Here is a 25,577-nt window from a genome sequence, read left to right as displayed (position 1 = left end):
TGCTTGTGATGATGTCTAAAGGCTGCCGCCCCCTCTTCCTTTTATAGACTTAAAGAGAGCTCCTAATCCCATTAGGAGTTGCTAACCCAAATCATATATGGATTAGAAGTCCCTTTAAGATAAGGGATAACCCTTATCTTATCTGCATATTAGATCAGCCATCTCCTAATCTGATTAGGAAGTTTCCAGATCTAAATCTTATTTAGATCTTGGACTCTCTAAGTGGATAGAATGTGGGCCCAATCCTTTCAGCTGATCCATCTCAGAATTCGCCCCTTAAGTGACTAATCAAATTAGCCCTGTTCGAAATGGGCTTAAGGCCCATTTAAGGTTATGTATTCATTTAGCCTTCCAAACGGCTGCCCAGTTGGGCTTCCTTGTATGGCGTGGGACCCAAACATTGATCTACACATCAGCCACATGGGTTCAGCCCAGCCTTTATTACAAGGCCTGGCCGAATACACTGGTATGGACAGTGCACCCCGTGAAACCCATCAGATGGGCTCTATGGGCCCAACACTTACCCTAAGTGGTCCCTAAGCCAAGCCACCTTGTAACACCTAGGGACTGTGGGCAGATGCAAGATTAGCCCATCAGGTATAACCCTCAATGGTCTTACACTTAACCTCTCAGCCCATAATGATCATACACTGCCCGACAAGAGAGGACCTCTCCCTCGGATGCAAGGAACAGTGTCGCACTCTCTGCTTATATGGATCCCGAGAATTAAAACATTTTTGCAAATAATTTCGAAACCATAATGTATATACTTTTATATCTCATATAAAATATATTTTGCAAAACAAATCTCAACGATTGAAATCGGTTGCCGGCAGTCTTGGTTTCCATCAGTGAGAGTGCATCCCCGATCATTACCTTTGTTCGACAAAGGGGTTGATCCTGTCACTATAATCACCCACTAAAATGAATTCTCAGACCGTCCCAACATACCAAGGTTTTGACCCTGCTAAGGATCTCACTGATTGGTAAATCAAAGACAACCTAATTCGACACCTAGTGCAGTATCATAATTGAGTCTAGGGGTCGGGTGTAACTTTCCAGTTTTGCCCATCAATCTCCAAGGTCCAGGGCAATACTGAAAATCTGGTACAGTTCAAAGATTCAATTAATCCTACACTGTATGTGCCTAGGGTCTCACCCCGGTGGTTGAGACAAGCCACCCCAACCGACTTGGTGGCACCACAGTGTCAGCCTTGTCAGGATAGGTCTCCCCAGACCGACCCACTGGCTGTGAACGTTTTAAACTGACACGAGTCTCATTAAGTGTCCAGTTTAAGGGTATTACACAGAAACATATCAAGAGAACATGAATCAAATATGTACTTTTATTTATTTACAATAAACTCATAAAGTACATCATCTTGATTGAAGCTAAGGGCATACAAAACTGTCTAACAGTCTTGGAGAAGCAAGAAACAAAATGTTGTTGTTCGCTCCAATGCTGAAGCTAAATACAAGTCCATGGCCAATGGTGTTGCAGAAGTGTTATGGTTGAGATCTTTACTTGATGAGTTAGGGGTTGACTATGAGAAACCTCCGATGTTGTATTGTGATAATCAAGTTGCAATTAACATTGGCCACAATCCAATACAGCATGACAGGACTAAACATATCGAGTTGGACAGACATTTTATCCGAGAGCAAGTTGCATCTCAAGAAGTGTGTCTTCCCTATATTGCCTCAGATATGTGGCTAGCTTATCTTTTCACTAAAACAGTCACAAAAGTCAAGTTGGAGACAGATTTACGCAAGTTGGGAATGATGAATATCTACTCCCAACTTGAGTGAGTGTAGAGATAGTTGGTAGATTATTAGTGTTGTGGTCCCAATCCCACACTTTATTTTTCTGTTTGTTTCTTTATGTTACAGTTATGGTAGTTGGGCCATATTTATTTTTCTTTTGTTTTCGTATGAAGTTAGTAGGGGTATTAGAGTAATTCTATTTCTTTGTAAAGACATAAGTATAAATAAGAATTAGTAGGGCATCCAGAATTAACTAACCACACCCTTTCTCTCTTTTCTTCTTTTCTTCGATTCTAGGTTAATCTCTCTTCTTCTCTCTAAATTACATCAGAAAATACATTCTTTTATGTTTCTTTTATTCAAGTAATGTATTTATGTATGGAAATCCATGATTATCTAGGTATGCACAGAAGCATGCAGACATAGCAACAAAAGAACAAGTACCTGCCAAAGCAACATTCTCATCCTGTTCTCTAACAGGAGCAGGGCCATTCTCATCTCTAACAGGTCGTGGTTGTGGAGGTGCTACTGGCCTCCGCGTAAGTGGCATAAGGGCCCCAGTCTGGTATCTTCAAAACAAACAATATAAAAACTATTAATGATCTTTTTAGGAAAAAAATGATTATTTTTTATTAGGCAATGGATCAAGAACAAGTTATGTAGTGTTCACAAGAACATCTATATGACCGATCTGGCGGGTCCTCTATCAGACAAATGATCTAGACTCACCAGCATTGTGGGAGAAAATCCCCACCTAGGACAGTACTATGATACACATGTCTAGCCCAAATACAAGGAGATTAAAACCAGATGTCTTAAATATGTAGTTTATTTGGAATCAGATATATTAAGATCCAATTTGATTACTAAGAAAACAACCCACCCTAAAAGAAATTGCAGGGGGGGGGGGTGTTTGCTGACAGTATATGCAGATAACTGGAGGCCAATACAGCAATCTGATGGACATATGTTTCAAGAGATGAAAAAGAAAAGATTATATACTCATCCGCTTACAGATACACCAGCAAAGCAAAAAAGACAAGAAGAATGAGTCTTTGTCTTGATCCATCTTGGTTGAACACGAAAATCACAGCTGCCAGCTTCAGTATGAGCAACAAGTCAATCTGAAAAGCAAACTGAAATCTCCTCTCAACCTGTCTATGTGGGGCATGTTGTTGCAGTCCCTCTTGTCCTTGCTCCTCGTTTACAGCTCCACCCTCAGGTGTAGCTGTCCTTCTATTGGCACACATGCAAGATGAAGGAAATTCACAGATTCTTTACAATCAAATAAAATTTGATAAATTCAATGCATACCTCTGGTAAACCAAAGGAATACATTGCATAACCCATGGATATAATACACAATAAAGCATCATTTAGACATAGTACCATAGTATGGATTAACAGATACCATTTTGTTTTTTTTGATAATTGATTAACAGATACAATTTCAACTAAATCCTGAATAATTTACTGGAAATAGATAGCAAAAATATATTGGAACCAGTCTCTCTGTATGTGTAGGGATAAGGCTGTGTGCATCTATCCCTCCCCAGACCCCACAATGGCGGAAGTCTTGTGCATGTTAACTTATTACTGATAGAGAAAGGAAACACAGCTAAATGATTCTTTTCTTTCTTCTTTTTCCTAATAGAAACACATAATTCATCAATGATAAGATATGGATCATAAGCATAACCACAGCATCTAGTATGAAACAACCCCCAATAAAAACCAGAAAGCCACAACCTTGTGACCACAGATAGGGGATATGCAATGCTATAGCTAAGAAATGCAGAAAAGCTAAGGATAAAAAAAAAAAAAAAAAAAAAAAAAAAAAAAGCAAAACATGTCCAAGGACATCAGCACCCAAATGTAACATAGCCCTCATCAGCTCCTGTGAAAAGACATCTACCAATGAGTTGACAGAGGAGTCCATCCTGAACGGGATTAAGGGAGTGGAACTCATTAAATCATTTAAATCACAGACAACTATATTTTTAATTATTTATTAACTAGTGGATATAATCCATTTATAGATATCAACTTTCTACTTTTTATTAGAGGTTCCAACAAAATACTTACGTTGGTAGATTGTACGTAAGGGGAATAAGAGTGTTGGAAGGTAGTCCAGACATTGGCCCCATGGATGGCAGAACAGGAACAGCATATATGCCAGCACCATGGTTAGTGCGTTCCTGATTCTGCACAAGGATTAAGCCAGGAACAAGCGCAGGGTACATGATTGGATACATCTGAATTGCACCATTAGGAGAAGCAGAGAAACGAGGGAATGTGGGTACCTGAGGAACAAGAAAAAGGGAATGCTCACCAATCATAGAATAATCACACGTGGAAACATTAAGAGCCAGAAAGTGAATTTTTGCAAAGCAGAAAAGAAGTTTTTTTTTTTTTTGAGAAAAAGTAAAGTACAATGAGAAACTGTACAAAAACCGCAACAGAAGGACCTCACCCTCAAAAAAGTACAATCAGATGTATCCTCTTTAAAACCTATGTATAGACAACCAGCTCCTAAGAAGCTCTATAGCCCTGTTAATGACCTCAGCTTCCGAGGAGGCTTTCTGATCAAAAGTCCTGCTGTTCCTTTCAGCCCAAATTGCCCACAAAATAGCCAAAGGAATCGAGGACCAGCATAATTTCCCCTTCTTTGTCATTCCAGATATGTTCCAAGCCTCCAAGCATGTTCTAACTGAGGCCGGCATACTCCAGCTCACCTTTAAGTTCTTTAGAAAATAGTTCCAAATCACTGTTACAAACTTGCAATGTAGAAACAAATGATTAACTGATTCCACCTCCACACAGCACAGGTTGCATCTCAAGTCATTGCACATAAAAACTTTCTTCAGCAGCATCTGTTTTGTGAGGCATTTCTCTAAAGCTGCCACCCAAACAAAAAATTTGATTTTAGAGGGTGCCACTGCTCCCCAAATGGCCCGGCTATGAAAAGGAACTTGATTTCCTTTGACTAACAAACTGTGGAAGGATTTAACTGAGAACTCTCCTGATTTGTTCCACTTCCACACTGTTGAATCCTGACTTTGCAGATTCAGAGTCTGCTCTTGGAGCAGAGCTAGGAGATTTCCTACTTGCTGAATCTCCCAATCATTGAAGTCCCTTCTAAAAGAGGGGGTCCAGCAAATGTTGTCTCCCCTCTGCACATAAGAATTAGCTACCAACACCTCTTTGTCAACTGCCAGATTAAACAGAGTTGGAAACATCTCTTTGAGGGAGCTCTCCCCGGTCCAAGGGTCCAGCCAAAGCAGAAAAGAAGAATTGGAAGGTTAGCTATAAACTAGGGTATGTAATGGGTCGGATCTGTAGTGGATGCAGATAAATCCAAGTTCAGATCTGAAAATCTTTAGGCCTTAGCAGATCCAGACTCAGATCTGGCTGGACCCAGCAAGAAGGATCCATATTCAGTCTACTTTAATAATAACCAAAACCAAATCCAACCCTTTAACTTGAAAATACATCTATCTGCATCAGATCCAGATATAAACCTGACTGTTTTCTAGATTTTTTTATTTCTAAGAACATGTAAAGATTACATGAGGGTGGGCCTTGGCGCAACTGTTTGGTTGCTCCATTGCGACCTGGGTGACCAGCGTTCAAATCTTGGAAACAGCCTCTCTATATGTGCAGGGTAAGGCTGCGTACATCTGTCCCTCCTCAGACCCCGCATTGGCGGGAGTCTCGTGCGCTGGGCTTCCCTATGTAAGGATTAGATTAGAAATTATACTTAATTGTCCACTAGTATAACTAAAACCCTAATAAGTATGTGAACAAATATGCAGTTATGACATAAAATATTATATTTTAGAAAAGTATTAAGATAGTTGTCAAAATCTTATGATTTATGATACGATTCACAATTTCACTCACGAATACTGTAGAGATGTAGGGCCAAAATGGGCCTTAGTTTATTTCTTTTTATTTTACTATGTTTTGTGTTAATGGGCCTCACTCATATGGACCTATTAGTTCTTACTTTAGTGCAGCTGCCTATTAAGGACATCTATTTAATTTCATATTATTTTTTCAAAGATCTAATAAAAAGATCGAATTGAGACTGGAGAGAGTTACAATTCTCTCTTTTTCTTCTCCCTTTTCTTCCATCTTCTCTTCTTCTTCTTGCTCTGATCTTCCTCTATTCTCTTATTAATATGTTTTCTTGATTAAACTGAACACATATTGCTGGTTTAGTTTTCTTCTTGGTATTATAGTAGGACAATTTTTCCTTTTCTTTAATCCCATAGACAATGTGTATGGATAATTGAATTAGTAATTGATTGTTGATTCATGTGGCCTAGTTGGTAGAGGATTTTTGGAGACAATACACATTCAGATTGGAGCCCAAGACTGGTACTTGGAGTTTGTCTCAGAAGCCCTAGCCAACTGGAGAAAACAGAATAGGGGTCCTGGAGATTACTTCAAGCTAGCACTTAGGGCTTGAAAGGAAGATTTTGGACCATCTTTGAGATCGACCCAATCTGAACAGGGTTTTGTAGTCCCTATAAGGAGTGGCTGCCATTTATCTATTTCTCCCAGGTTGCAGGGCTATGCGCAACCCTAGATTTGGATCTTGTTCAGGTCAGTTTTGGGTGTGCTCTTTTTCAATTATCTACATTTGTCTTTTGAACATTGTTCCCTAAGGTATTGCATTAATGGAACACTTTGAAGTTGAGATTAAGCAAAACACAGAACCCGGACTGGGTTCAGGAACATTTGCACATCCTCTATTGGCCGTGAGAATAGTAAAACTTGATGGAACTAACTATTTAGCTTGGTCACAGTCAATGAGGATACTTGTTTGTAGTAGAGGAAAATGGGGTTATATTTCTAGTGGTAAGACAAACCTAAGGAGGATGATTCTTATTATGAGAAGTGGATGCAGGAAAACTATACTACACCCAAATGTTTCTCAGCCTCTTCCCTCCTACCCAAATCCACACCTAACCTTAAACCTTCCAACCAACACTTCCTCACAAAGCCATTGATCAGCATTGTTTTTCTCAGCTTGGGGAAATGTGCAACAAGCCACATATAAGCCAACATTTCCTCCATCGTCACTCTCTGAAATGCCTCCTGAGTCAGCCGTAACAACCCCTCTTGAGTCCTCCTCCTCTTTCAGCCCAATCTTCTCTTCTTTACTGACCTTGTTGGGGACGTTAGTCAGAACTTTCTTTGACTGAGAAATAAAACCCAGAGTCGGAGTACCATCATCCTCCTTTAAAGTTGCAACTTTCACTTCTGCACAGGTTGATTGCAGCAAACAAGTGTGTTCTCGCGTATGCCAGCGCTCTGGACAACATCATGTTCTGTTCTTCCCTCCACTATCTTCATTGTGGCCTCTTTTTTCCCTCTTCCGTACCTGAAGGTCACCCACTCCCAACGATCTTCCTTTCCCCTTCAATCTTTATTTGAGGAGATTTTGCCCGGTCTCCTCCACTTAGTACCTTTGAACATTTAAAAGAAACTAAACTCCATCTATTAAAATTTAAACCCAACACACCAAACAGCTTCTCACATTCAATAATTTGGGCTTTCGAAAGTGGTCCCCAGTTAAACCATCAACCCGCTCCTCATAAAACATCATTTACATCTTTCCATCCCCCTTATCAAGCCACAACCCCTTTTTCTTTTGATCTGCCACATGTCCTTCAATCTCTGACCCTCCTCCAGCAACAATAACTACCGAGACACACGAGCCACCCTTAATCATTTCTCTAGCTGACTCCGAGTTGACCCCACTTATCATGTCCTCTTTCGAACTTCCCCCAAGTCACCCCTCTCCACCTTCCCAATATCTTGAAAATCAATCAGCCCCATCCCAACAACCCAACTATCATCATTAGCTAATTTTATACCAGAAATGCCCTCTCCTTCAACCTCTGGCACATCCCCTACTAGGAGCCCATTTGACTCCCACAACTTCAAACCAGTTAAAGAAGAAGCACTCCACTCCATCCACGAATCCATATTGTCTATCCAGCCACCAGGGTAAGACCCACCACCACTCCTAAATCATACAATTCTCCACCAAAATGTAGCAACAATGAAGCTAGAACAAGATGGATTTCCTCCACCTCAATAAGAATATGTGCAGTAATAAGATTCTTCCATGCACTGGTTCTTGAATCAACAAACCTAAAACTACCACAAGCATTTCCAACCGCCTTGAACGTGTGAAAGCTCCAGGCGTGTAGAGGAATACCGAAAACATTTATCCAAACAAAACTTAAAGGCCCCATGTTTCCCAAAGCCCCAACAAGAGGATTCCATCTCCCCAACCTTAATTCTGTATAGTGTAACTGATCTTGTTCACGATTGAGAATATCAAGAGCTTCAACTTCACAACTAAAAGGAAAAAAAAAAAAAAAACCCACATTGAGTCTCCTCACCTTGAAGGGAATTGCTCGGCTTCCATTCAGCCATTGCCCAAGTGCACGCATCTTCTACATCTAGTTCGGAATTAACAAATTGTCCGACCAAACTTCTATTGAGAAACTTAAGTCGATCAATGGTTCCTTTAGTTGACCTAACAAACACCTCTCTCATGATAATCGAATACCACAGTTCTCTCTTGGCTATTGTAGAGAAACAGTATAGTAATTTACTTGTTGCTACCCTGTCATATCGGTTATTTCTTTATTTACTTATTTTTAGTTCTGTTTGGGCCTTGTTATGGGCCTGTTATTACTTTTTTTCTGTGCCTTCTTTAGTTACTATTTTATTCTGTTAAGTAGTGTTTTAGGCAGCAGGAGTATAGATGTCCTTGTAGTCTCTTTTATGATAGAAACCGATAAATAACAAATCTGGGTGGCAGAATCTAAGAGAATTGCTCCCTTCTTTTTCATTCTTTTTCTCTTCTCTTCTCTTCTTCTCTTCCTCTCTTCTTTTCTTCTGTTATTTTCTTGCAGAAACTGAACCAGAGCATAGGCCGAAGGAGGTCAATACCAACCATCTTGGTATCAGAGCAAGGTGCAAGCCCTACTATATGATGAATGGGAGCAGGAGGATGCTCAAATTATGACTTGACTATGGAACAGCATGGAGTCCAAAATTAGTGTGAACTTCATGTTTTTAGATACAACCAAGGAAGTCTGGGATCATGCAAGGAAACTATATTCTAGACAAGATAACACTACTAGGGTTTACCAACTGTACCAAGAGTACTTCAATCTGCAACAAGGAAATCAGAGTCTTGAGGACTATTATGCCAGTATGAGAAATTTACGATTTATCATCCTCTTACTCCTGATGTCAAAATTCAGCAACAACAAAGAGAGCAATTGGATGTGACCAAATTTTTAGTAGGGCTGAAGTCTAAGTATGAACCCGTAAGGGCACAAATACTGGGTGGGTCTGCTCTTCCCTCTCTTGAGGAAGTGTTTGCACGTCTTCAGAGGATTTCAGTTGGACCCACAAAGACTTCCACTATGTCAGATAGATTTGCATTTGCAATTACGAGAGGGGGAGGTCGTGGTGGTAGAGGAGGCCAGCATGGTCGTGGTAGTGGTGGTGGACCCATGTATGGTCGTGGTGGTGGTCGTGTTGGAGGACGAGACTCAGGGGGAGCCCGTGGTAGGGGACGTGGTAATACTCAAAGAAGATGTACTCATTGTGGTATAGAGGGACATACTATCAACTTTTGCTATGATCTACATGGCCCACCTTCAACCTGGGCAAATCATGCAACAGTAAATGGTGGCATCTCAAGACAAGAATCTCAAGTTACTGATCAGATCCCCACTACATCTACAGATACTTCCAGAAAGGAGATGGTTAGTGTTTCACGGCTTGTCTGGCATCCACACCTTCCCGTTGGATTATAGATTCTAGAGCTTCCGATCATATGACTGGAACTCCAGGTGTGTTTTCATCCATTTCTCCGTCCTCCACTTCCAATCTGTTACTCTTTCCAATGGCTCTACATCAGCCATACGTGGTGTTGGTAATGTTGACACAGACTCATTATCCCTCTCCTCAGTTTTATATGCTCCCAAGTTTCCCTTTAACCTGATGTCTGTTAGTAAATTGACTAAGTCTCTTAATTGCTCAATAACTTTTTACCCTTCCTCTTATGTGTTTTAGGATCTCAAGACAGGGATGAAGATTGGTGGAGGGCATGAAGCTAGTGGACTGTATTATCTTGATGGAGGTGGTTCGACAACAGCTCTTCAGTCATCTCTCTCCCCTCATCAATGGCACCACAGACTTGGTCATTCGTCTCTTAGAGCTCTTCAGTTACTTGTTCCGTCGTTGAGTCGTCTTTTTAATTTAAATTGTGAGTCGTGTCAATTTAAGAAACATCATCATGTCTCCTTTAGTCCTAGAGTTGATAGTCGTACATCGAGTCCTTTTTCTTTAGTCCATTCGGACATCTGGGGTCCAAACAAAGTAGTGTCTTATAATGGTTACAAGTACTTTGTAATTTTTGTTGATGATTATTCAAGGATGACATAGCTTTACTTTATGAAAGAAAAGAGTGAATTGTTTTCTATCTGGCTCTCACAAAAGTGAGGGCCCAATGGTAATTCTTGTATACCTTAGAAGAGTATAAATAAAAGAAGGGCCGACTAGAGGGATTTGAATTTTTCTCTCTAGTTTGGATGTGACCTTTTCTCCTTCTTCTTCTCCTTCTTCTCTCTTTTTTTTCCTTCTCTTTCTTATGATCCGAACTTATACGAACATCTAGTCTGAGTTTTATCACTACTCCCACTTCAGCTTTTGCTCACTCAGGTACAAGAGCTACTGTATATCATGCTTCAGCCCTTGGTAACTCTAGTCCTTTTTGGATTGTTGATTTAGATGGTTCTGACCATATAACTAGTTTATCTTCTATGTTTACTTTCTACTCATTATCTTTTGGTAGAGGCAAGGTTTCTATTGTTGATGGCTTTCTTTTTTTTTATCAATACTATTGTTGATGGCTCTCTTGCATATATTTCTGGCAAGGGAGATATCAGAGTGCCTAATTCCATCTCCTTGTCCTCTGTCCTTCATGTCCCCAAACTCGACACTAATATGATTTTAGTGAGTAGCATTACTAAAAACCAAAATTTTTAGTAACTTTTTACCCTAATCGTTGTGTCTTCTAGGACCTGGCAACAAGGAAGGTAATTGGGACTGGCCATGAGACGAATGGAATTTATTTGCTTGAGCGTCCACCTGGGAGGAGGAAAGAGGTTGGAAAGTCTTTGTGTCTCAATTCTCAATCTATGAGTCAGGTTATGCTTTGGCATAATCGGTTGGGTCATTTGTCTTTTAGGTCTTTAAAGAGTCTTTTTCCTACTTTGTTTGAGTCAATCCAAGTGTCTAGTTTGAGGTGTGAGAGTTATGAACTTGCGAAGCATTGTAAATCAACCTATTTCTTGAATAATAAAAGAATCATTTTTCCTTTTGAAATTGTGCATACCAATGTTTGGGGGCCATATCACATTACTGCAATGGGGGGGGGGGGGATAAGGATCAAAATTTTGTCACGTATTAGCCCGTATCGGTCGATACAGATAGTATCGGAGCCTTCCCGATACACCCCTACAGGGGGTGTTTCGGGTCGGCAAGTGGTTCAAGGGATAGACCAGCTTGAAACCAGCCCCTCTAAACCAGTTTCAAAAACAAACATAAAAAACAGTACCGGTACAGGCCAATATGCCCTACTGTCATATCGATATTTTGAACCTTGGGGGGGTTACAGATTTTTCCTTCTATTTGTGGATGATTACTCTCGTTTTTCTTGGGTTTATCTTATGCGTTCTCGAGATGAGGTACCTACTTTGACCCATGCATTCCACCAGATAGTTTTGACTCAATTTGGAATAAGAATAAAAAAAATCTTAGATTTGATAATGCCAATGAGTATTTTGCAAAACCCTTGGCCTCATATCTCCTTAAGTATGGGATTATTCATCAAAGTACTTGTCCTCACACACCCCAGTAGAATGAAGTAGCTAAGAGAAATAATAGACACATTCTTGAAGTTACTAGGAGCATCATGCTGAATTCTAATGTTCCTATTTGGTTTGGGGGGGGGGGGGGGTGTTGGGGGGTGACATCCACATTGTTATTTATCTTATTAATAGAGTTCCTTCATGGGTTTTAGACATGAAAGCTCATTTTAACCTATTGTACCTTGATAAGGACCAATTTACTATTCCCCTTAAAACTTTTGGGTGCACTTGTTTTGTTCAAATCCTTGGACCTCATTGTTCCAAATTTGATCCCAAGGTAGCCAAGTGTATTTTTCTTGGGTATGCACAAAATCAAAAGGGGTATTGCTGTTATGGTCCTGTCTTTGGGACTCGTTTGTGTCTATGGATGTTACTTTCTTTGAGGATGTCCTTTATTACTCTAGGATTTCTTCTCAGGGGGAGAGTGGTGAGCAAGGTGTTTTTACACAAGAAGTCTCATTGCCTATTCCCATCACTGAAGGGGAGTGTAGTGAGGGGGGCTATCATAAGTGCAAGGAGTTGAGGGTGTTTCACAGACGATGGTGGAAGAAAGTTGGTTCCAATGATGAGCAATCCAAGCCACTTCTAGTCACCTTTGCAGCAACAGATTCAGGCATTACACCCTCTGTACCCACAACTATTGTAGAAGATATGCCTACCACCACCATTGAACCTCAGCCACCCATAGATGATCTTGACCTTCCTATTGCAATACGCAAAGGGAAACATCGTTGCACCTCGTCTACTGCCCATTGCATCTCTCAGTTTCTTTCTTATGACCACCTCTCACCATCATATAAGTTCTTTTTGGTGTCCATTTCTGATGTATCCATGCCTAGAACAGTGCAGGAAGCCCTAATAGTACTTGAGTAGAAGAAAGCAATGTAAGGTAGAGATGGATGCACTTATCAAAAGTGATACTTGGGAGCTAGTAGATCAGCAAAGAGGGAAGAAACCGGTTGGATGCAAATGGATATTTGTAGTGAAGTGCAATGCAAATGGCTCAATTGAAAGATACAAAGCCCAACTAGTTGGTTAAGGGAAACACATAGACTTATGGTATTGATTATGTAGAAAACCTTGCACCATTTGCCATAATGAGCACAATCAAAGTGTTGTTGTCACTTGCTGCAAACTTCTCATGGTCGTTGTTCCAGATGAATGTTAAGAATGCCTTTTTGAATGGTGATCTCCAGGAAGAAGTATATGTGCAGTTGCCCCCAGGTTTCTATGATGAAGATAGTGGAAAGAAAGTCTACCGACTTAAGAAGGCTTTGTATGGCTAGAAACAGTCTCCAAGGGCATGATTTGACAGGTTTAAATGTGCCTTGGAAAAATCTGGTTATGTATAGGCTCAATCAGATCACACCCTATTTCTTAAGAAAGCAGGTTCAACCTTAACTCTCTGGGCCATATATGTTGATGATATTATGTTAACGGGCAATTGATAGTGATGAGATTAATTTTACTTAGTAAGTAGTTTGAGGTGAAAGATCTAGGTGATTTGAAATATTTCCTAGGAATTGAAGTGACCAGATCTAAGCATGGCATCTTCATTTCTCAGAGAAAATATGCCCTTGATCTCCTAGAAGAAATTGGAAAATTGGGATTTAAACTAGTAGACACACTAATTGAGCTGAGCATAAGATAAATGTAAGAGGTGACTCACTTAAAGATAAAGCCATGTATCAACAACTGGTTGGAAAGCTCCTCTACCTCTACCTAACACAGTCAGATATTTCTTATGTTGTCAGTGTTGTCAGCCAGTATATATAGTCTCCTAAAACTTCCCATCTTGTAGTTGAAAAGATACTTGCCTACTTAAAGAGGTGTCCAATCAGAGGTGTATTCTTCAAGAATAACGGTCATATGAAGATAGAAGTGTACACACTGATGTAGATTGGGTTGGCTATGTGGATGATAGGAGATCTACCTCAAGGTACTGTGCTTTTGTGGAGGCAATCTTGTTTCATGGAAGAGTAAAAAACAAAATGTTGTTGCCCGCTTTAGTGCTGAAGCAGAGTACAGATCTATGGCTGATGAGGTGACTGAAGTGTTATTATGGCTAAGATCACTACTTGAGGAGTTAGAGGTTAAATATGAAAGGCCACTAACGTTGTATTGTGATAACTAGGTTTAATATTACTCATAATGTTAAAACTTCTTTATGTTGCCTCCAATATGCAGCTTGTTGATCTCTTCACCAAAGCAGTTACAAGGGTCAGATTAGAAATAGATTTATTCAAGTAGGGAATGACCTATATCTATTCCTACCTTGAGGGGGACTGTAGAAAAGCAATATAGCAATTTACTTGCTACCTTGCCATATTGGTTATTTCTTTATTTACTTATTTTTAGTTCTATTTGGGCCTTGTTATGGGCCTGTTATTACTTTTTTTGGGGCCTGCTTTAGTTACTATTTTATTCTGTTAAGTAGTGTTTTAGGCGGCAGGGGTATAGATATCTTTGTAACCTCTTTTATGATAGAAACCTATAAATAACAGATCTGGGCGGCAGAATCTAAGAGAACTGCTCCCTTCTTTTGCATTCTTCTTCTCTTCCTCTCTTCTTTCTTCTGTTCTTTTCTTTTCTTTCTTTATTTTCTTGCAGAAACAGAACCAGAGCACAGGCCGAAGGTGATCATTACCAGCCATCTGCTATGCTGTCTCAAAGTCTAGAAATTCTACAAGCCCTGGGCCCCTGGCTATGAAGTTTCAAAGTCCGGAAGTTCTACAAGCCTTAAGCCTTCCCACAACCAACCTATAATCACACAGAAACTTGCTTCTATCTCTGTTCTCTCAAAACTTAAAGGAGCATTTCAATCTAAACAAGAAGGGTTTAAATCTCAGCTCTGACCATCACCATCTCCAATCTGGCTTAGTGCACAAAGAAGCAACAATATATCACCTCCATGTCCTCTAAAGACATCTCCTTGTCCAAATGGCCCCACATCTCCAAAAGAGGGCTGTGAGAGTGTGTCATCACCCCATTTCTCTCAACCTTCTTCTTCTCCTCTCTTCTTCCTCATATCCATAGAGTAATTGAAATTTCTTCTTCAATAATTATTTTAATTTTTTATATTTTTCAGAAATAATAATTAATTATATTTTTATGATCTAATCACAAGGATTGAATATTGTAGACCTATGGATGATTTATCATATCCAAAGAGCATAGTTGTCAAGGTGACACTTAGCCGTCAAGACACCCTCGCCTAATCACCAAGCAATTTTATACTTTCTATTATAAAATACTTTTTTATTCTTTATTTTTTTAAATTAAAATTATAAAGTAGACATTATTAAACTAAAATATTCATTTTGTGTGCTTATGTACTAATTTCTTTTTATAATTTTCTTATTTGTTAGGTTCAATCAACACAAACATTGTTGAATGCTGTATTGAACCCTCAAAGACCTCAAAACCTAGACCAATAAGGTAGAAGTTATAATTTTGTCTAATTAACACATTTTCTTCTTCCATATCTTCTTCTTCTTCTTTTCTTCTTTTCTTCTACTTTTACTTCCATATCTTCCATACCTTCTACTTTTTCTTTTTCTTCTTTTCCTATAACAAAAATAAGGGTTCAGCCCCTATATTTTTTCAATTTTCTTTTCTTTCTTCTTTTTCTTCTCATGAATATGTTGATTTTCTATAATTTAACATGAACTTTATACTTTTCTTATGAAAATTATGAATAATTATTAAGGAAATATGGTTATGGTACCTAGGGAACTACCCTAGGATCCATGTTTTTTACATAAAAAAGAAAAATCCATTGCCTAGGCGACTAGGCAACAAGGTGCCCACCTGTCAGTCGCCTAGCCTTGCCATGGTACCTAGGGAACTACCCTAGGATCCATGTTTTTAAAATAAAAAAATCCATTGCCTAGGTGATTAGGCGAGAAGGCACCCCCTGTCGCCTAGCCTCACCTTGGCACTTTGAAAACTATGCTATAGAGCAATTGAAATTCCTTCTTCAATAATTATTTTTTTATTTTTTATATTTTCAGAATTAAAATAAATAAATAATAATTAATTATATTTTTATGACCTAAACAAAATATTAAAGATTTATAGATGATTTATCATATCCACAGAGCAATTAAAATTTCTTCTTCAGTAATTTTTTGAATATATTGTACAATGTTTATTTATTTTGATTTTTTTTGTAAATTTTGAAATTAAAAATAAATAGTAATTATTTAAATAAGAAATAATTATGAATTATATTTTGACTTAGAAGTTGTGCCAATGTATGTTTTATTGTTGAATAGGACAGTTGGGCTTTTCTCATCCCTTAAAACTTAAGAATTATAATTTATAAATTATAGTTAAGCATAGAGTTTTTTAATGAAAATTATAATTGACTATGATATATTTTTCATAAAACCCATTAAAATATATTAATTTAATGTATGTATACCTCATTCAAGCCTTATATTTAGTGTTATTGATGTATTTTTATGATTTATTAAATTATTTATAGTGTTTTCATGTGTATCTTAATTTTTCTCCGATACACGTGTATCCAACTATCAAGGCATATCCCGACATGTCTCATAAAATTGCCTTTCCAATATACTTGGTGTTTCTGATACTTTCAACCTTGTCACAAGCACCTCCCCATGCTTTCCCATTAATAAAATATCAACTCTGCTTACCCTTTTCAACATCCAAAAAATCTTTCCTAGCAAATTCTTCACCACCCACAAAGTAGAGACCCATTAATATGCTGACTTGCACTTCTCCACCCACAAATCCAATTTTCTTTCAACCGGTATTGCTTAATCTAAAACCTATTCACCACCAGTCTCCACTACCTCTTGAATCTTCTCCATCCTAATCTGTTATTTCATCTCCATAAGCTAAACCTGCCAACTCTGATTGCACACTTACATGATCAGCATCCTTAGTCTGCAAAAGATCTTGATCCATGACTTGTGAATCTTCCAAAATTTCTTGTTTTGTCTTGCTTTACCTATTGCTTTCTTCCTCTTATACAATCTCTTATATTAATTGCAAGGACTAGCTCCAAAGAGCCTCTATTCTGAAAATACTTTAGTCACATGGACCAAACTGGCCAGAACCCAAGCACCTTATTCTCTTCAAGTTTGAAGAGGTTCCACTGATGCCTCTATTCTCTTTCAACAAACTTTCCTTATCTGCTTTGACCTTCCTTCTCCCCAATTCTCTCCCTAGCTTCCCTACCACAATTTCAACAAAACTTCCTCCAACTAGCCTCTCAGATGCAACCTGTTCATTGATTTGTCTATCAATCTCCATCTCTGGTTGACTGCTAACTCTTTCAGCTGAAAACTGTTTCTTTCAACAACCACTCCATCTCCCTTTTCCTCATGAACCACCACACTCAACCAATCTTCTAAATTAGAACCTTCTTCCTCTACAACCGGAATAGGCCATTGAACCCCATCAAACTCATTATAACCTTTCTCCAACACTTCTCTGCTGCCAGAGATCTCAGTCACCTTAACTTCTAAGGTCGTTTTACCTCTTAGAACATCTACCCCCTTTTTAAAAATAGCTCTTCATATGGGATGCTTTTATCTTCGAAAATTCTGAGGTTATTCTCCTTTCATACGCACCAGGTTACAACAGCTGGGATTAGACACCATGATTTTCTGCTCCTCCTGTTTAGGCTACTAATCTTCCAGGACTTCAAGTGCTCCCTCACAGTTTTTGGCAGGCACCAGATGAGATTTAGGAGATAGCAGAAGTGATTGTACACCACACTGGATATTGGACAGGTGACGAACAGATGATCTGCAGTCTCCCTCTCCCATCCACATAGCACACAACTCAAGGAATCAAGAAATGTGTTGGTAGCTAAATTTCCTTGTATGGAAACTTTGCCACCTGAGTAGTACTTACGTTCTTGAAAAAAGACTTCACTGAAAAGTTCCCCAAGCTTACCCATTTCCAAATTCTTGTATCTTCCTGGTTACCCAAGGGATAGATGTGTTAAGTAAATTGATCAACAAAATCAGATCCTCAATTTCCCAGTCGTTTAGATTCCTTCAAAAAGTTGGGCACCATGTGATGACTTCACCATGCAACTCATACAAGTCTGAAACTCAAGTATCCCTATCATTTGCAAATGGGAATCTATCCATCTGGCTTCTGTCATTGCATCAAATGTCTCTCCAAAAACTTGTTCTGTCACCCACCCCTACCTTTTGTGAAACTTCCATAACCCTCCAATTTCTTTTTTTTTCTATATGTTCAGAAGGGCTACACAACGGGGGGTATCCCATCCCCCAACCCAGGTGCAGGCGGGATTCAATCCCAAGTCTCCACTACAACCAGCAGGAGACCTTACCAACCAGCTGGTTGCACCTTGCAAGAACCCCTCCAACTTGACCATAAGTCTCATTGCCAGCCAAGTTATATTTCCTATAGAGAATTTTTTTTTTGATAAATATATTTCCTATAGAGAATAGCTTAGTTATTTTTGTACGACCTGGTGTAATGAAAAAAAACTTTGGCTGACAAGCATTAGGTCTGTTTATAGGTGTACTCATTTTTGTTGTGCTGCTGCATTGTAGCAGGCCTTTCTGGCATGGCATTAAAGTGCAGGTAGGGGACACAGCTGCAGGGCCAGGCCAGCCTGTAGGTCAGCATGATTTTTCTTTCTTTTCTATGAAGGAAAAAATACATGTTCATATATTTATATATCATTAATATATACATGCTGGCATGGGCCCATATGGGCTGCGAGCCATGCCAGTCCATGGGCCTCAATCTCTCGCCCAGGGGTATGGGCTGCGCCTGGAACGATATGGCACTGTAGCACGTGGGCTCTGCTGGCCCATGGGTGGCCCAGCCCGTTTTACACAGTCCCCACTCCCAAGACCCTGGACAGATGGAACCAAGTACCAGGAATGGCAATATCTTAGTCATTTTTTGAATGCTAAATTTCATGGAAATTGACAAGAAAATGTTGGGCAATGTATTCCTAGAGGAAATCCATGTAATGTAATTAGCTGCACTGAATAAAACTTTGTATATGACCATCAAAACATAAATAAAAGCACATGGAATAGCAGGAAAAAAAAAAAAAAAGCTAGCCACCTTCTTCCAGAAATGGCAAAAACAAAAACTACAAAAAGTAAATAGGTTTTATTATTACTTGTTTCTAGCTAGTGCTTAGTGCTTAAAGTCATGTTGTGATGAAACCGGACTTTGAGGGTGTGATGAAATGACTCGAGGGTGAAAAGCTAGCCCCAAAATAGCTTATTCACAAGTTCTTTGTATTTCAGGAAGTGTGTTTATGCCATAGAAAAGCCGTTTCAAAGAGACACATTTAAGTGCTGCAACAAAGGAATCTCAGATAATGGGTCCTTGGACTAACTAAATGAAACAAAAGAAAATTTCTAGAATACATGATTGGGAATTTATTTAATTGAAGTCCAAAAACATGGAAGAGGATAACTCTAACTCCAAGATAATATCTAAGCTTCCAAAGATGAGAAAGCTGTATGAGATTAGATTATAAAATTTGATTACATAGCACAGTTTGGAACCATGGATTAATAGAAATCTAAATCATAATTCTCTTGATGGTTACTTATAAACTGTTGTGTCTTCACTTTTGGTGGGAAATCTCATCTTTACGATTTGCCCTCTAAATCTGCGAACAAGTACTTTAATGTAACTTCTGCCTGATATATGTTATTTCCCATATATCATTACATCAAGAAAACGTCCTAACCTTATAGTTCCCATCCAGCTGGGAGGCTTGAAAACACCATTTTTCAATCAAGGCATAAAATGTAGTGTCCAGAATTTGGTTCCGTTCTAGAAAGAACCATAGATGCATAGCCTATAACTTTCAAAGTTCGAAAGTTCCAGATAAAAGCCACCAGATATGTCAAAGATTCTGTGCATAATGAACGGGAAAAAATCTTATACTGAAAAAGAAGAAAGATTCATAAATGCAATTTTACAATAAACAATGAATAATCCATCGAAAATAAAAACCAAGAACCAAAAAAATATGAACCTATCTAACCAAAGATATCCAAATTCATCATGATAAAAAGAAAGAACAGAAGGGATCTAGATTGAATGGTTACAGCTAGAAACCCCAGATCACAATGAATGAAAGTTGGGGAAGAAGGAGGATAGAGCGAATTGAGATCCCAATTTGACAGTACGAGTAGAGATAAGAAGGTTCAAGTACCTGAGACTTCCTGGGGTTTTCTTGAGATGATTTAGGTGGCGGAGACGGTGGAGGGTTAGAGACCTGAGCTTTTGATTCTTCCGCCATGAGAGCTCTCCGGCTAATCTTTCAAACTTCCTTCCGGCGTTCCTTTCAGACAAAGCACGGCCGCTTTCTAATTGATCCGAAAGGTCGGACCCGATTAAGAAAGCCTTCAGATCCGCAGGGATGATTTTTCAACACCCGGCCCGGATCGGCCCGCAAACTTCCAGACCCGGACAGCTATTTTGCCTGTGGGCTCAGCCCCGCACCAAGCCCGCACATAATGCAGGCTGGGCCTGGGCCCTGACCAAGCAAACCCTAGGCCCAGATGGGTAAGAAGTTTACATAGTCGGACTCGAATGTTCGGGAACCGGGCTAATACAAATGACAGCAGGGTAGGCCGGGGAAGAGGAGCCACTCCCCATCTCCGTCCCCTCATCAGCAAGGATAAGGTTATCCCATCCTTGTTTCTGGGGATTCCCATTTAGGCCTCCTTCACTTTTTGGTAAGTTATTTATCATGTTTTTTTATTTTCCATGCAAACAAAACAATGACTATTTTAGCCATAAAATCCATTATTACAAGGGGTATTTTTGTTCTATTCAAGTGTTTGCAACTTTCCCCCAAAATGGGTGTCAACACAAATTTTGCGTTAAATTTGGAGCATAAAAATTAATGCGGATAAATTCAAAAAAATTTAATTTTTTTTTTGCAAAAATTTAAATGGGATACAAACTCTTTTTTTTTTTTTTGAAGAATACCCTCTGCTTATCTTGTCACGAACACGATTGAACTTGCATTTGTAGCTTGTCACTGACATGACCTGTAAAGCTTGATGACTTTAATGGTAGGAGGTCCCTTGTAATGATTCGACGAAGATCTTCTTGACTACAACAATTTAATAAAAGATTTCTTGTTTGTAGTAATTTGATGGGAGCTCTCTTTGAGTACAGCAACTCTAAGGACCAAACTTTTTTATTCACGTGACATGGGACTGCAGTAGTTTTGAGGCTTCAACAGTTGAGAAGCCGAATTTCTGGTTGGGAATTGCTAGAGAGAGCCGAAGAAGAGATAATGATTTCAGTTGAAAATCTCTCTACATGCACGTAGCTAACAACATTTAATTTGAAACTTTAACAGTTTAGCATTGGCTCATGAGCTAGACTTCTTCCAAAATTCTTCTATCTTCTCCCTTTTCTTATTATTTTTTTATCTTCTCTTTTCTGTAGACGAATCAGCTCTCTTCATCCTCCCGATCACCTCTCCGAGAGAGAGACTCACTGCTCTTCTCTCCTTTTTATAATGGGTGGCCTCACTTGAAGAGCCCGCCCAACCTCACATTCGAATTGCCTTCATTTATGGAAACCTATTATAATTTAGCAAGACAATCTTCAATTTGTTTTTAATGGCAAGTGACAATTGTCACCCCAATGGCCCATTAGATTAATTGGATCATGTTCAATTATAATTGGAAGCCATTTAGCAAGAAACTAGCCCACATGTGGTCAGTTAAGATATCCAACCAGCATTCCCTTTTCTTCTCTTATTCATTATGATTCACTTAAGTTAATTCAAATGGGCCCCACTAAATTTACAATTCGGTGGTCAATCTTTGATCCCGATTTAACTGTAATTAAATCCATAGATTAGATTTAATATGCCACTTGGCAAAGGGGCTAGGCCCATGCATCATTTAGCCCATTGACCAGCCATTAATTTCCTTTTTTTGTTGGATCAATTAAGCCTTGAAAGCTGCTGGTTGCCTTTTAAATGGGATTCACTAAATCCTAATCAAAGATTTGTCCAATCTATCCATCAAATGACAAATTTAAATCTAGGAAGTCGAGTAGTTTATATTCATACTCGGGAGTCTCATATATAGTTTATGCTCATATTTAGGAGCGTATTTGAATGAGTTTTTTTTTCTAATAGACAATTTAGGCTCGTATCTGGGAGCACAAATAGTTTAAGCTCATATCCAGGAGGGAATTTTGACTCATTTTCTTTTCGTGTAATATGTGACTGTATGCATAGCTAAAATTCCTTTTGTATGTACTCTTGTAGAGTAATTGGAAGTCAAGGGACTTGTTTCAAAACTTCATTGGTTACTGATGATGCGCAATCCGACCACTCCTAGCTGGAAGTGATGAGGCTTCTAGCTGGCGATGAGCAAGAAATACCTGCAAGAAGGACAAAGGGACTCGGGTTAAACACCCGGCGGGGACTCTCCGATGCTTAAGTTAGGACTTAGTAGTGAGCTGAGAAAGAGAATGAGTATGCAAGAAGATGAGAGCTAGAGAGTGGTGAATATGCAATACCTTTGCCTCTGAGGGGTCGGAGTGCTTATATACTGACTTCTGACAGGTTCAGTGGAATTGATCTCAAATCCTTGCTGTGGCAATCCGCTATCAGGTCATACCTCGGAGTGGTTGGGCATTACTGTCAGGGCCGAGAACAGGCAGGCTACAGTGATCGTTGCATGATATGGTCCCACCAGCCGGGAGACAACCTGTAGGCACGACGCCGCTAGGTGGGAGACAGGGGCGCAGCCTTCTGAATTGGCAAGTGCTACGTCGTTAGACGAGGGACGCGGGAGCAGTCTGGCAGGTATGGCTTTGTTAGATGAGAAGCTTTCCATAGAACGCCGAGCTACCCTGTGACGAGCTAATGGTGGCATGCCGAGGTGATTCTACCTGAGGTGAGTTGTCCTTGAGGTGGCCCACTTGCTTGGGCCTGGAGCGAACTCGTTGTTCTAGTTAGCGAACCAAGATGAACTAACTCGCAATGCAACTCGGGGCATCGGCGTACTCGAGCTCGCTCCATGGCGAGCTGACACCTACTGAGCTATCACCTGCGTCGAGCCATGTTCACATACCTGTCCGTTTATGCTGAGCTGTCGTATAGGCTGAGTCACGAACACGTGTTGCCTAGTCAGGAGGTCGGGCCAAATTACCCTTCATCAATTTCCCCCCACTCCTAGAGCCAGGGGTCTTGCCCTAGTGCGGGGAGTTCATGAAGTGATGGGTGGATTTGGCCAGTCATTCAAATCACCTTGTTAGACCGCGTGAGGTGCATGCGCGGACATCACGCGATTTATAGATCCCGTGGGTGCCAAAAAACGCGTTAAACTGCTTTCGGTCTCAGAGGATGTGCAAACGGTTTTACTGTGAGCCGTTGGATTGCTTTAATCGGGGCCATTGTTTTTCGGGCACAATGGCTATAAATAGGAGGCCCCCAGGCCTCATTTTTGTACCAACCAGTCTTGCTTTCAGCTCTGAGATCGCGCTTGCCTCGCTTGCTCGAGTTCTCTCCGTTTGCGTCGCTCTTTTTAGCCTGTCTTCTTCGGTGAGTCTTTTTTGCCTTATCCAATTATGTTTGGGTATCCATAGGGTGGTGTCCCTTCCCGGGATGGTAATCAGGGCGAAGCCCCCTCGAGCTCGGGGGGAGCTCGGGGACCTCTCGAAGGGCAGGCTCGGGAACCCTCTGGTAACCTGGCTTCCTCCTCCCGAAGTCGGGAGCCAGACAGTTTTGGCCCTTCTTCTATGTCAATGGAGAGACTTCGAGCCCTAGTCTTCCATTATAACCTACCAAGGGAGCTTACCTACAACCTTCTGACCGACGATTATCCTTGGGAGCACGTGTTAGATAGTCTTGTATGCCCTTAGCTTCAATCGGTTTTGATTTACTTTTGTTATTTAGTGGAAATAAATTAAGGTGCATGTTTGATTCATGTTGTTTGGTGTAATTCTATGTAAGACCCTAAAACTGGACACTTATAGAAACTTAAGTTAGCTTTAAATGTTCACAGCCATTGGATAAGTCTGGGGAGATTTATCCTGCCAAGGCTGATACTGATGTGCCACCAAGTGTTGGGATGGCTTGTTTCGGCCATCAGGGTATGACCCAAGGAACATGCAGTATGGGATTGCTTGAACCCTTGAACCGGACCAGATTTCTAGTATTGCCCTAGACCTTGGAGACAGATGGGCAAAATTGGAAAGTTACACCTGACCCCTAGACTCGATTATGACACATCACTAGGTGTCAGATCGAGCTGTCTTTGATGTGTTAATCAATGAGATCCTTAGTTGGGGTCGAAACCTGGACATGTTGGGGCAGTTTGAGAATTCATCTGAGTGAGTGGTCATAATGACAGGATAAGCCCCTTTGTCGGACAATGGTAATGATCAGGAATGCACTCTCTTTGATGGAAAACAAACTGCCAGCAGTTGATTTCAATCGTTGGAATTTTGTTTTGCAAAATAAGATATATATATATGTATATGTACGGTTTCAAAAGATTTGCAAAAGGTTTTAATTCCCGGGATCCATGTGAGTAGAGAGTGCGACACTGTTCCTTGCAGCCAAGAGAGAGGTCTTCTCTTGTCGGGTAGTGCTTGATCATTAAGGGCTGAGAGGTTAAGTGTAAGACCATTTAGGATAATACCTGATGGACTAATCTTGCACCTGCCCACAGTCCCTGGGTTTTTATAAGATGGCTTGGCCTAGGGACCACTTAATGTAAGTGTTTGGCCCATAGGGTCCATGTGATGGGCTCAAGGGGGTCACTGAGTCTTTCAGTGAATTCGGCTGGGCCTTGTAATAAAGGCTGGGCCGAACCCATGTGACTGGTGTGTAGATCAATGCTTGGGTCCCACGCCATACAAAGAAGCCCAACTGGGCAGCAGGTTGGAAACTGATTAAACACTGAACACTTAATGGGCCAAAAGCCCATTTCGAACTGGGCTGATATGATCACCAGTTCATGGGGCGAATCTGAGATTAATGTTAGCAAAAGGATTGGGCCTTTAACCTTATCCACTCTAAGAGACCAAATTCAAATTAGATTTGAATCTAGTAACCTCCTGATAAGAACAGGAGTTAACTAACTTAATCTGCAGATAGGATTAAGATTAAACTCTAACCAAATATTGATTTGGATTGGGATAACTCCCAAAATATATTGGGAGGTTTCTTAATCAAGAAGAAAGAGGAGAAAACCCTAGCAGAATTATCAGATTTTGAACTAGGGGTTTTGAGTAAGCAAGAAACACATCCTGCAATCTAAGATTTGATCTCTCACAGACTCTAGAGAGGAGATAGTTCTGCCCTCTTTGTCCCTGGACTTCTCCTCCCTCAGCCGCCGCCACTCCCTGTTGGAAGATAGGATCTTTGCAGCAACAGGAAGTCAAGAAAACAGTTCTTGACAACAGTCTTGCAAGAAAGACAAGGATTCGGTGTTCAATGTTTCCAGAGGGTTCTTGTTAAGAATCCAGTGTGTAGAATGCACCCTACTGGTTCCGTTCCATCCACAGCTGTGTCATCTTCAACAGGAGCGGATCTTGGTTTGTTCTTTGGGCGTGAACACCAACTTTGGGAGATATTATTTCTCTGGATCATGTATAATCCTTCCTGTTTCTTTTTGGTTCAGATCTGATTTGTTTATGATTCAAGTAGGATCCTTGAATAATGTATTCTAAATTTAGGGAATATGATTCCCAGTTGGAATTCGCCCCCCATTCTGCACCCTTCTTGGCGTCCATTAGATGGATCCTACCATTCTTTCAGTGGTATCAGAGCCATAGGTTTGAATCTTGAACCAAAGGAAAATCAAA

At 40.0% G+C, this 25,577-nt stretch overlaps 1 protein-coding gene across 1 annotated transcript in view; it reads right to left on the bottom strand.

Moving 5' to 3' along the window:
• The window catches only part of LOC148871824 (uncharacterized), a 38,850-nt gene extending 17,617 nt beyond the window's left edge, over positions 1 to 21,233 (bottom strand). The window contains exons 1-4 of the mRNA XM_088967842.1: positions 19,942 to 21,233; positions 3,850 to 4,067; positions 2,779 to 3,000; positions 2,209 to 2,333 (exon numbers count right to left, since the gene is read on the bottom strand). Of these exons, the coding sequence (XP_088823968.1) occupies positions 2,209 to 2,333; positions 2,779 to 3,000; positions 3,850 to 4,067; positions 19,942 to 20,028 (652 nt within the window). The 5' untranslated portion in view covers positions 20,029 to 21,233. The remainder of the gene's footprint in view (positions 1 to 2,208; positions 2,334 to 2,778; positions 3,001 to 3,849; positions 4,068 to 19,941) is intronic.
• Between the last annotated feature and the right edge of the window lie 4,344 nt (positions 21,234 to 25,577).

The sequence above is a fragment of the Nelumbo lutea genome, chromosome 2 (genome assembly GCF_056320005.1).
Source record: "Nelumbo lutea isolate HS-2025 chromosome 2, American lotus-T2T, whole genome shotgun sequence".
NCBI lineage: Eukaryota > Viridiplantae > Streptophyta > Magnoliopsida > Proteales > Nelumbonaceae > Nelumbo > Nelumbo lutea.
This window is presented reverse-complemented; position numbering and strand designations above follow the sequence as displayed.